The 13,116-nt window shown below is 34.9% G+C and overlaps 2 protein-coding genes across 9 annotated transcripts in view; one reads left to right on the plus strand and one right to left on the minus strand.

Annotated features, from left to right (window-relative positions):
• LOC117231403 (calcitonin receptor-like) overlaps nt 1–13,116 on the plus strand; it is a 165,602-nt gene that overhangs the window by 131,220 nt on the left and 21,266 nt on the right. The window lies entirely within an intron of this gene.
• Nucleotides 1–13,116, minus strand: part of LOC117231399 (esterase FE4-like) — a 35,444-nt gene that overhangs the window by 7,469 nt on the left and 14,859 nt on the right. Inside the window, exons 1-3 of one of the 2 annotated variants that reach the window (XM_033489816.1) lie at nt 5,238–5,459; nt 1,911–2,199; nt 187–372 (exon numbers count right to left, since the gene is read on the minus strand). In XM_033489816.1, the coding sequence (XP_033345707.1) occupies nt 187–372; nt 1,911–2,199; nt 5,238–5,444 (682 nt within the window). In that variant the 5' untranslated portion in view covers nt 5,445–5,459. Of the gene's footprint in view, nt 1–186; nt 373–1,910; nt 2,200–5,237; nt 5,460–13,116 lie in introns of those variants that run through there. The other variant, XM_033489817.1, reaches the window with a different exon arrangement.

The raw sequence follows: 13,116 nt of genomic DNA on the forward strand, positions 1-13,116 counted from the left end.
ACTTGTATCCTACACACATCGGATTACCACGTTCCTTTCCGTCTTTGAAATTCTCAATTTATTTGATAGTAAGTATGTGCTTTCCAGCTACTCTCTGTAACGTCTATTTAAGCCTGTAAATAATGCCTAGATAGAAACGTTGAATCGTCCTTTTAGCTGCATCAAAATAAATATTTGAAATCCTACCGTGAGCCAATGGAGATAAAGTTAGGTAATGGACCGACGATGCACCAGCGCTTTCTCCGAATATAGTGACGTTGTTGGGATCTCCACCAAAGTTGCAGATATTTTCCTGTACCCATTTCAGGGCCATCACTTGGTCCTTTAAACCTTGATTACCCGGCGCGACTTCGTGTTCCAAATTCAAAAAACCTGCAACAAGAGACGAGGATTGCAAATCGGAATTCTGTAATCTGTACACGCTTCCGCGATATTTATTTTTGATATCGTAAACACGTTGTCAAATATTATCGCTCTTGAAGGCTCGATAAGCTTTCTCGCTAAAATTCTTAACCCTTTTAGATTTGAATTTTTTTCAAGCTTCGAGAAATATTTGCTTCAATCGTTAGTGTCAAAAGTTTGAATAAATTTCGTGTGAAATTCTACGAGCGTTTAATTGTAAGTTATCTGATCGAAGAATATTCATATCGCGTAACGCAGCGTGGATTTTAAAATTATTCTTCCAATTAGGCTATATATTATTAAAATGTAAATATAAACCGGATTAAATTAGAAGCGTAGAAATAAATTTGATTGATTAATTGTTTGAGCTGTCTTGTGTAGTTAGGTTGTATGCAACGTCGTGAAAATGTCAGGTAGAGAAATATGATTTATACGATCCTCCAAGAGGATTCATTTTACGGGCTGATAAGTTTTTGGCTTTGGATGTCGTACATTTTTCAACGATTTCGTTTCATGTGGGATGCCAATGTGGAAAATACGAATGACAAATGACTTTCTGATAAAACCGAGTGCAGCAGAGGCATCGAATTTTTCTTGAGAATTGCTTTTGTCATTTGCTCGAACGATAAAGGCACTTTGCTGTATTGGGAACAGCGTTTCGTTGAAAGTAGAAATTCTCTCTTGTTCTGGTCAATCTGTTTCTTACGTTTTGTATTTTCACGTACCGAGATACATGCTGATTCAAAGAATAGAAATGTTAATCCAGATAAGAGAGGAAAACGGTAGAGAAAGTAATTTTACCAATAAATACTAGTCAATTTCTTAAATCAATTATTGTCAATTCTATTTTCAAACGATCATAAAAGTGCATTTTTATAAAAATAGAATTAGTCCCTTCTTGTCTGAAAGGAAATAAGGTTCTCTTGAGGTTTAAGGTTCTCTTGTTCGCTTAATTTGTTACATTTATTATATGCAAACTGATTCGTTATCTTCGTGAAAAAAAAATTTCCTGAATCATTGCGGTGAACGAGATAGTATCAGCTGCAGTCGCTCTACTATTATTTTATCTACCACTCTTCTATCTCTACGTGAAAAACAACGATACATCGCGTGAAAATCATCGATAGAATGCGATATGAGATAATTAACATTATATAAGAACTAAGATAATTGAATAAAAAGCAGGAAGTCTGATAAACTAGTCTAAGAAAACGTTTAGCGCGTTTCGAGATAAAATGATTTATAAACTACGCTAATTTTTACTTTTGGCTACGTTAATATACATTAATGTAGATAATCGCATTAATTATATATCTAATTATTATATATTATATATTACTTTACTAGTTATATTATCAATCATTTTATATACACAATAATGAAAAATAATAGATACATAATATATATTATAATACAATATATTATACCAGTATATATTATTAACGATTATATAAATATTACTAACAAGCAACTATAGCACAAGCCATGTCAGTGACAGACGCACTCACCCAAGACACCGAGTCTGTAATTAATCGTGACCAGAATAACATCCTTCCGCATGAAATACACGGGCTCATAATACTCGTCGCTGCCTGACCCCATCATGAACGCACCACCGTGGATCCATACCATCACCGACATTTTCGTCGATGTCGGTTTCATTGGTTTGTACACGTTCAAGTAGAGGCAATCGTCGTTGCCCACTATATCGTGCGACAACATGTCCTTCTGGCTGCAACAGTTGCCGAACTCTAAAGCGTCCCTTACACCTGTCCATGGCTCTAAGGGTTCTGGATCCTGAGCAAAGACAGAAAGAAAGATCCTGTAGTGATACGAGGAAGTTCCTTTAATCGTGGCATAACGATAAAACGAATGTTGACCGTCACATTTATCGAGGCCAACGACGAATTTGTTTTGCTGAATACCGACAGACATTTATGAGGAAATAAATTTCGAGGAGTATTTTTTACGAAGAAGGCGTATTTTAAGCGTAATATTCGAAAAAACGAAGCGTTAGGATAAATTATTACATATTTCGTAGAATATCGATACAAATTCGTAGATATTTCTAAATAAAATTCGTGCTATTCCTTCGCGAAGAAGAAAAGTATATTTTTCAAACGTAACATCCACAGAGACGAAGAACGCGCTCGTTAGAAGGATTATCACATACCTCGATGAATATCGGTAGAAATTTTCAAACGAATATTTTTTCTTTTGCGTAGAACGAAATGCATCTGAGTATATTTAAACGTAAGAGAAACGTTTGGAGACAAGCGCCAAAGTGACAGAGAACATTTTTATATATTTTATTGAAAGTATGTGGAATCTCTTGAGAAAATATTCTTCGATATTGGCTCTTCACTGAAAGAACTACACTAGCCTAGAAAACCTGCGTCGATTTCGATCTTAGGTATTCCTTCCTGTAACGACAAACGTGACAGTTTTGCGAAGGCTCTTAGAGTACACGGTGTTCTTCTTTAGAATATAGAACTCTTGCGTTTGGTATTACGTATCTGTATGCGTGTGCGTACCTAAGTAGGTATGTATCATGAAACTTTTGAACTTTCCTCGTTATTCTTCATCTTGGTTTTCACTTCGAAGCGGTTTATTCGACGAGTTGCGTGAGCACGTTTTATTGTCGAGAAAATTACCGATAATAGTAAACTAATCTGTCTGATGTAACCGTTGCATTCCGTGTAGAGTAGAGGAAACAATTTTCGTTTTCGCGGTTTTTAATTCGACGTTTAATTCCGCGTTCTTACGAGGCATTGGTTTCCGTATCGTTAAAGATCACGTTGAATAATTAGTGCATATAAAGATCATTATCAGAAGTTAAAATAAATTAACTCAAGTATAATAATACAATAATTACCGAAAGTATTTTATATGAGATAATTATCATAGGTCAGACTAATGTTAAAATTGAACAGGTGGTAACAAATGGAGTGAAAATTATTATAATTTATATAGTTACGAAATATCGCACTTTTATCGGCAATATCGCACAACCATCAAGTTTCTACATAGACAAAGAACTGTCGTCGAAGATTATTTTATTAATCAGATTCATCAGCAGAAAAGGACAGTGTTTGTAATTTTTAACGACGATTATTTTCTGTTGAAAATGACAACGTGAGTTCGTGCTCGCCATCCATATGCAGATGCGTTAGTTATAAGAAATAGTAACTAGAAGATAATCATAGTTACGATCGATAGATTTTTGTAAGCGCGTGCAATGAAGGTTTCTTTGGCTCAGAACGGTGTGATAGATTTATCCATTCAATAAAATAATAACTATTGTGATCCTACCTTTGAGTATAGAAATAACGACATTTTCAATTTATGAAACTATAGAATCCTAAAGAACCTCCTTTCCAGTTGTGTCATTATTATAGCGAATATATGTCGCATGATAGATACCGCGAATAAATTAACTTCAAGATCGCATAGAACGAGCGTAATAAATTTTCTATGGAAATTATATGAATTGGAAATTATGTTAACACGATGTGTCAAGGTCGTAGCGAATGATTCAATAGCAAGTAAAAATATTCTTTTAATAAGGCCATAAAAATATACTTATATGTACTGATGAAGTATTATTATATAATAATTTGAAAATCATCCAGTAACACGTATTTAAATGATACCTCGAAGCGGTTGTATTTTATACAATCATTACAAATCGTATGCATTTGAATAAAATTGAACATTTCAAAGTATTTGTATAGTTGTTGCGCAAATATTGCGATCTGTCACTCCGTACGGGATATTTTTTTTTTATTAATTGAAAAATTATAAATAAATGGTTTCTCTTCTCGATCCCTCTGTTCATCCCACAATTATGAATCTACAAATAACAACAGTCGAAAACGTGTTTTCAGAAATTAAGCACAAAACATTTTAACATGAAACTTATATTGATATCTAGTTGCACGATACGGTGATCATATTTGATAATTTTCAATGACAGTATCACTGAGATCGGTGAACAATGGTTTAACCCTTGTCACTCTGCCAATGTGCTAACATATCTACTAATTATATACATAATTATCTTTTATCTTAAAAATTCCTTCGGAATATTCCCTCGCTATCTTCGTTATTATAGTCTCTAATCAAAGTCTATTTTATTTTACGTATGACACTGTCCAATTATGAAAAAAGATAGGATCTCGTTATAGCAAATTGGCATAAACACGATGATACGGTGTTATTACAGTTTATCAATATTTATTGCAATTTGTTTAAAAATCGATAAGTACAGTAACGATAAGCGCGTATAAACTGAGGAAATTCTTATAGGAAATTCAATTTAATTTAATTTGCAATTGTTTCGCGAGTGACAAACTGAAATATAAAATGTACAAATTTGAAAGCCTCTCTATATTTATAATGCTTCCAAGTATAAGAAACTTATTAATCCTGTCTATTATTAATACTTATATCTCTGTTACTAATCCTCATATTATACCAAAAGACAGAAACAAAACGTTTCGCAATACAGTTAACTGGATCTAAATAAAACAATTCCCCATTGCATATCGCTCTATGTTATGCACTTGTTGTATAAAATTTGAATTATTTACATGTATTAAGACACATCATCAAAGTACCACTCGTTTTTTAATATTACTTTTTATTCCAGCATATTACAGTTCTCTAGATCTTTAGATCAAATAACGACACAATTTTTCCTGTTATTGCCTTTTCCCATGATCAAGCGGAGAAAAGATAAGAGAAAACGAGGAATCATTTTTCCACTGTCATATCTAGTTTAAACACGCAACGGAGTTTCGTCGTGTGGAACGATCGTTTCACTGGAAATTCACCTTAAATCGAAGCGGCCCGACCGGCGGCTTCGCGTATGGGATACCACGAAACGAGAGATACCGGTCACCATAATAGCTTTCCTCGATAACGCCACGTAACTGGCCTTGCTTCACGCGTACCACGGTGTTGTCGTGCGCCATAACGCAAAACGAATCAACTTTCGACGACCGACGATTCGAGCTGAACTGGTAGCATACTGTAAGCATTGTATTAAATAAGGACCTGTCTTCTCAGTTGGTTAACCACGGTGCTATTGGTGGGGACGACATCTGACGATCTGTTTAAACCTTGCCCAAGGTTACAGTACGCTGACTCTGCCGTTACTCAGTATACATTGCCCGATGGTTTAAAATAGAAGTACAGTAGAAAGTAATGTTTCTTTTCGCTTTTCTATCGAGGCAGTTTGAAACGCTACGAGGAGATTATTTTTCAGTATATCGTACGTTGTACAGCTTCGAATAAATTAAAATTAAAATTACGATATATTATTTGTTGAAAAAAATTATTCGAAATGCCAAAAGACTAATATTTTTTTCTGTTTTTATTGAGGTAATTTGAATTTATTGAGGTAATTATTCTTTCGTAGGACTACAAAATAAAAAGAAACCTCGTAACGATTCTCGGCTAAACAAAACCCGTTCCTTACTGAAAATGAATAGTTTTAACAAATCTAAAAAGAAAGGGAATATAACTTTTGCGTTACTATCTGCTACAACGTTACTTCCATTGTTTCTCTATCGTTAAAAGCATTTTTTAATTTGAGATAAATGCGAAAGAACGGTTATTCCACGACAAGATGGTGGACGATAGATAAGATTGTACGATACAATTATAATCGCGAAGGTAGATTTGCGATTTTTGTGGAAATTTTAGAAAAATAATTTCTACATATAAGAAAATTTGCATAAATCACACATTTGAAGTGAAGTATATATATATACAGGGTGGTTGGTAACTGGTGGTACACGCGGAAAGGGTGATTCTACGCGAAAAAAGAAGTCGCAAATATAGAATAAAAATTTTTTTTTAATTTTTCCATCGAGACAACGATCTACAGTGAGATCCGTTATAACGAGACGCGATAAAGTGCACGCGTACCGAGCCAAAATTCAAAGTCGATTTTCTCGAAAACAAAGCCTCGAACGACAAATTTTTATTCTACATTTTCGACTTCTTTTTTCGCGTAGAATCACCCCTTTTCCGCTTGTACCACCAGTTACCAACCACCCCGTATATATACGTCGGAGATGAAAGGAAACCGGAGCCTCTCCTTTGAAATTTTGGGAAAATCCTCTAATACTTTAGCCTAGATTCTATCGTAGCCGTAATTAAGCAATTGTTTTCATTCAATCTGATCTAATGCCAAACGTAGCCACAGTCACGGGATGGACGTTTTGCCTGACGGAGGTGTGGAGTGGCTGTATGGTTCTCTTTAAAAATGTGGTTGTGACGGCATACGGCCTCAAGAACGGGCCTAGCCACGTGTGATTTTACCTCGGAGGTGCCAATATAATGGGACGCACGTTTTATTAATAATCAAACTCCAGGCAGAAACTGCCTAGTAACGGTGATTGGAACTTTCTCGATGCTTCTAACGAGTATTTAACAAACGAACGCAATTGTAAAGAGAGGAAAATTTTCATCAGTCTGTTATTCGTGCGATCGCCTTGGAAAGTTACACATCGAGCAGTTTATACCGAGCGTCGCAGCAATCGTATTTTGTGCTTAAAAGTATTCTACGCTTGGTAAAGAGTTATCCCGTTGACCCGTGGATTCGTTATCGAACCCAAGAACATCGTCAATCGCATCTTGCGTGTTTAAACACCACGGTCCTTCGTTAAACTTCGTAAAAGTCATTTTTGTACCTGTAAATATAATCTCTGTTGTACAAAACGATGGCTAGTTCTAAATTCTAACGATAACCCGACATATATATATTAGATATGCAGTTCCTACGTTGTGAAACTTCAAATGTTTGATTTATTGAATGTTTCAAGGATGTTGTACTTTATCTTTGATTAAATTTTCTCATATGTGGAAGTTATTTTTCTTAGATTTTCACAAAAATTACATATCTATCCTCGCGATCATATTTGTATGGTACGATCTTATCTGTCGTTTAGTAATTATCGTATCGTAATCAAAAAATGCTTTTAACGATAGAAAAACAATCGAAGTAACGTTATAGAAGATAGTAACTCAACAGTTATATTGCCTTTTTCTTTAGATTTGTTAAAATTGTTCATGTTCAGTAAGGAACGGGTTTTGTTTAACTCAGACTCGTTACGAGCTTTTTTCTTTTTTTATCTTGTGGTCCTACGAAAGAATAAAACTGTAGTGTAATGTGAAAAACTTTCTGGGTCAATTACAATTCAATTACGTCCAAATGTGTTCATTATTCATCTCGACTTGAGATGGACCGGTCAGATTACGTTTCACGAGAGGAGAAAGAAGAAACATTCGTCTGTGGCAAGAAAATGTTGTTTCGGAAATTACTTGGCATTTAAACCGGAGCAGAGCCATTTAAATTGTGTCTTTCTAAGAAATGTTTTAACGACTTTAAATATGCATATTATTCGTTCCTGCTTATCTTTTACACCAGTTTATGTTAATAATTCGCGTTTTCGTAATTTTATACCGATATACTAATCTACTACTGTACTACTATCTATACTACTATACTAATGTTATCATAATGAATATCAGTCTAGCAACCTTGATTTGATAGATATTGCGTGGCATTTGGAAAATAGTGGGACTTGTTTGTTACAGAATAATTTATGTAAATTTTTTAACACGCTGGCGATTAGATTCCATCAGCAATGAAACTGCACTCTCATTATATCAAACTAAACTATTAAATGCAAGATAGTCTGCCGGAACGTTTATTGTTAAAAAAAGCTAGGTTGATTCGATAAATAAAGACGATAAGTTTAAGCTGATAAATAAATTAATTTATACATACCATAGTGTTATTACATTACTTAAACAGTTACATAAAAAAGGTACAATAATTAAATACGATTCACTACGTGAAGAGAAAGTTTATTACATTTCCTGGAAGAGAGGAAGCAAGAGAACAGAAGTAGCAAGTGAAAGGGAGAGAAACCGAGAGTTACGAAGAGTCGGACAAGAGAGAATATTAAAAAGGATAACAAATATTTCAATCGCCAGTTCATAATAAATGATACATCGATACTTTACTTAATCAATTGATTATTCATTAACAACGCGTCTAACGTTCTGACCAAAACATACACATTTTATGTTACGTACAATTTTTCTTGCGTTTCTTTATCATATCTTTCTCATTATTTATCGTACTCTTATCGTTACTTATATAACGAACAAACGTGTCGTTGTTTATTATCCCGGGCAACCGTCGAACAAATCAGTCATTAAGATTTCTCGTCGAGGCTAAAACCGGAGATGAATGAAATGAACTTTTGCCCTCATTTCCCTAATTGAAGATCACGGCAATATCTTGACGCAGTTGTTTCCAGCGAAGCAAAGTCTATTTTTCTATGATACAATCGGAGGAAGAAAATTATATATCAGCAAAATTTCTTCCCCAGATAAAACCTCCATTGTGAGTCGATCTTTTCATCGAAATTAGGATTTTTAATAATAAAACAGTTCTCGAGACGGCTGCTATCTCCTCTGTTCTATCTTCGTCTCAATAAACGAGCAAGATCCGTAGCATCATGAGAAGGGAAACTGTATGATGCCAGTGTTCCAGCCGATGAATTGTGGCAAGCAATTTGCAAGGAAGCTTGCAAAGGCTAAATATTTGCCGATCGTACGATCGTTTCTTTGCTCTCGTTCAATTTTGCCCCTCGCAAATAGCAGACGGTCAACAAGCAGATGCAGCTAACTTTTTACGAGGTGACGTTTCATCGTCGACCAGTTTTACGACGATGACGAAGTCTGGAGAACAGCTATTCTCTTTGAAACATTTGACGAGGAAAATCTGTCCTCGAGGTAACCTTGATTGCTGGAAAAGCTGATAAAACCAATATTTCGAAAACGAGTTCTTCATATTGATAGATAACGTAAAGTACAAGGAGAAAATCAGGTTTTCACAGAGGTGGAAAATTGTAAATAGAAAGCGCAGGATTAAGGAAAGCTTAAAACTGTTACTTGTGTGTATACTATGAGAGTATTAGTAAGTTTTATACCAAAGATTTTTTTTATCACTTTGGTAACACTCATACGTATACAGGGTGGTTGGTAACTGGTGGTACAAACGAAAAAGGGGTGACTCTACGCGAAAAAAGAAGTCGAAAATGTAGAATAAAATTTTTTTTTAATTTTTTCCATCTAGACAACGATCTACAGTGAGATCCGTTAAAACGTACCGCACGCGTACCGAGCCAAAATTCAAAGTCGATTTTCTCGAAAACAAAGCCTCGAACGAAAAATTTTTATTCTACATTTTTGACTTCTTTTTTCGCGTTGAATCATCCCCTTTCCGCTTGTACCACCAGTTACCAATCACCCTGTATATGTACCTTAAACACTTGCACCTTAAATATAAATTATATTGGATCATCCCATAAGTAGCATGGTTTCCTTAAGAGTTCAGTTTAAAACAGTAGGAGTTGTTACCATCGGAGTATTAAAAAATTGAAATAAGAAACTTAATAGGGAAATGTAATGAATTATAAAGAGTATGGGAAAATTCATCGTTAGATAATTAACAATTAATAGTAAATCGCATACGTTTCATACGTCTTATATGTTTCACGTGTTTCTTAAACAGGAGGAAAAAGAGCAGATGAACGAGCGAATTGGCATGTTTGCAGATACGATTGATACGGCTACTTAAATAACCTTTAGAGTAGTAGCTATATCAATAGTTAGTGCTCTACGCTACAAAGATAAGCGAAATAATGGAAACTTCCTGAATGGAGTATTATGTTTAAAAAGCTGAAGAATTTCTGGTCAGTCTATGTAGCTGTTCGAAATTTTATTGTTAAATGTAACGTCAGCTGTGAGTTTAAGTAGAAAATCCGAGGGTCGTCATATTCGTCATATTCGTCAGATCATAGTTATGGCATGTGATCGTTACGAATTGTGTAGGAAAGAGAACGTAAAGACTCGAATTGAATTTTCTCAATGAAATCAACATGCGGCCGGCGGTGATCATAACATTGAATCTTCATTCAATTACGGTCAATGACGTGATAAACCGGTAAGCTTTGCATTTCAATGAAACCTGTTCTTTCATATTAATGGCTGCGCTTTACGTTAAACATGATTTATGCAGTGTATAAAACACTGTCTTTTACCAACAACATTTTACCGTACCTAGCAAACGATGTTGATTGATTTAAGCGTACGAGATATTAATAGAAAAATAACGATTTCGACATGTCCTGTAAATGTTATAACATGTTGTTCGTATTATCAATGTCGCTGTAACACCATCGGTGGAGAACACGTTCAAAGGACAGAGGAATTTTCAACGGAATATGCAAGGGGATTACAGAAGAAACTATTTTAATCTAAGTTTAACGTAGAACACAATGCGTTCTTTGAACGAATACACAGTAGCAGTTTTAGAAACAATTCATCCCACACAGTATAATAATATTAATTTCGAAATGAATGGTCATATTTCACGCGAGTTATGGAAGCTAGACGTTCCTATTTAAATGCTCGCCACCGTATACCAAGATCCATTTTGGATTCACCCCTCAACTAGCTCTGAGAAAACTACGACCAACACCCTCTATAAATCATCAACGTTCCTCACAAATTACACGTTGTCGACGGTGCTGCCTTTTAAATAACAAAACCAAGCAATCTGCTAGGCTATCCATGCATAATTTCGCTCGTGTATTATTGTTATGATTTTGTATTTGTTGAAGATTTCGACGTTCTGTCAATTAAAGAGAAATTATATTCGTCGTTCTCACATGTAAAGTTACTTCACTAATTAACATGAAACGTGCGTGTTTTTGTAACAGAGACAACACTGTCCTTTAAGTCTCGTGCTATTAACACTAAACACTAAACACTAAACACTAAACACTAAACACTAAACACTAAACACTAAACACTAAACACTAAACACTAAACGCTAAACGCTAAACGCTAAACGCTAAACGCTAAACGCTAAACGCTAAACGCTAAACGCTAAACGCTAAACGCTAAACGCTAAACGCTAAACGCTAAACGCTAAACGCTAAACGCTAAACGCTAAACGCTAAACACTAAACACTAACACTAACACTAACAATAACAATAACAATAAATCGCCACTCTTGATTCGTCTCGGTTCTGCTTAACTAAACGGAGGAAATAAAACTCGCGCGTATCCTTAAACAATGACAAAACTTCCGTAGAATACCAAGTCTATGAGATTGGTTAAATCACGGACGAGAACTTTTACCACAATCGTGACGATTACCATTTCTTGATTTATGCCCGTATTTGCATTGCGAAAAAAATCGCAATCGATTTGATAAATATCGGTAAAAGGGCAGCTCTAAGTGTCCAAGTCGAAGACAGATCGAAATAGTGGCGTTTGTTGCCCGTTTAATCAAAATGCAGATGTAATCTGGTAAATTTGATGATGGTAAATTTGAAGAACTCGAAGAATACTGTGATATAAAGTACGATCCTCTTAGAGCGAGAATAAAAGGTAAAGAATGGCAACAAAGTCCATGATTTCAAGAAATTTAGGAAGCTCCTAGACGAATCAATATACAGGGTGGTTGGTAACTGGTGGTACAAGCGGAAAGGGGTTGATTCTACGCGAAAAAAGAAGTCGAAAATATAAAATAAAGATTTAAAAATTTTAAATTTAAAAAATTAAAAAAATAACGTCAATCAAGACAACGTTCTACAGTGAGATCCGTTATAACGAGACGCGATGAAGTGCACGCGTACCGAGCGAAAATTCAAAGTCGATTTTCTCGAAAGCAAAGCCTCGAACGAAAAATTTTTATTCTACATTTTCGACTGCTTTTTGCGCGTAGAATCACCCCCTTTCCGCTTGTACCACCACCCTGTATATTGTAAAATACTATGTTGTCAATAAATATCGAACATATGAGAAAAATGCAGTTTGCAAATGAATATTGTCGATATTATGTTGACAATGTACAATGCTGACAAAGTTCTGCGTGTACAATGATATTGAAAACTCTGAAATATCAATTCTAACACCGTGATGTTGTTATACAATATACAGGGTAGGTCAGTAAGAATGACCAGCTGAAACAACTCGTTATCTATTGATTTTGTCAAAAAGTGTTTGAAATAAAATTTGTTGTACTCGAGATACTTGATCAGCTGAAGTTTGATTTTTTAATATCTTATATTTCATGAGATATCGAGGTAACCTTGAACTTCTGAAATGGCACCTTACACGCTCTTTATAACATTAGTCGATCCAATCGGACAGTCTCTACAAAAAAGGTATTAACCTAATTGATGATTAGTTTAGGAGATATTTTAATTTACATTTGTCAAGTTTAACGTATGAAAGACAAAGAAAAACGTGTCTTTTTTTTTGGCAAAAATCAAACTATATCTTCATCTGGTCAGGTTGCTCTAGTGCAATCAATTTCATTTCAAAGATTTTTTTTATAAAGTCAGTAAGTAGCGAGTTACTTCTGATGTTCATTTTTACTGACTTATTGCTGTATATCGTTCACCTGAGGGCCTCTACTTTTCAAAAGGAGTGGAAAGGAGAAGAGAAAGTTTCTACTTCTTGTTCTCGGTGGTTATCTGCTATGTATACCAATTTTATCGATCGCGTTCCTTCGTTAGCATTTTCACTCCATGAAGATTCCATTTCACAGAGGTACGGATTACGTCTGAGCACGTTAAGGAAATAAGCGATTGAAGTAAATGGCCAACGCCGGG

This window comes from Bombus vosnesenskii, unplaced genomic scaffold, assembly GCF_011952255.1.
Source record: "Bombus vosnesenskii isolate JDL3184/JDL3185 unplaced genomic scaffold, Bvos_JDL3184-5_v1.1 scf7180000013272, whole genome shotgun sequence".
Classification (NCBI taxonomy): domain Eukaryota; kingdom Metazoa; phylum Arthropoda; class Insecta; order Hymenoptera; family Apidae; genus Bombus; species Bombus vosnesenskii.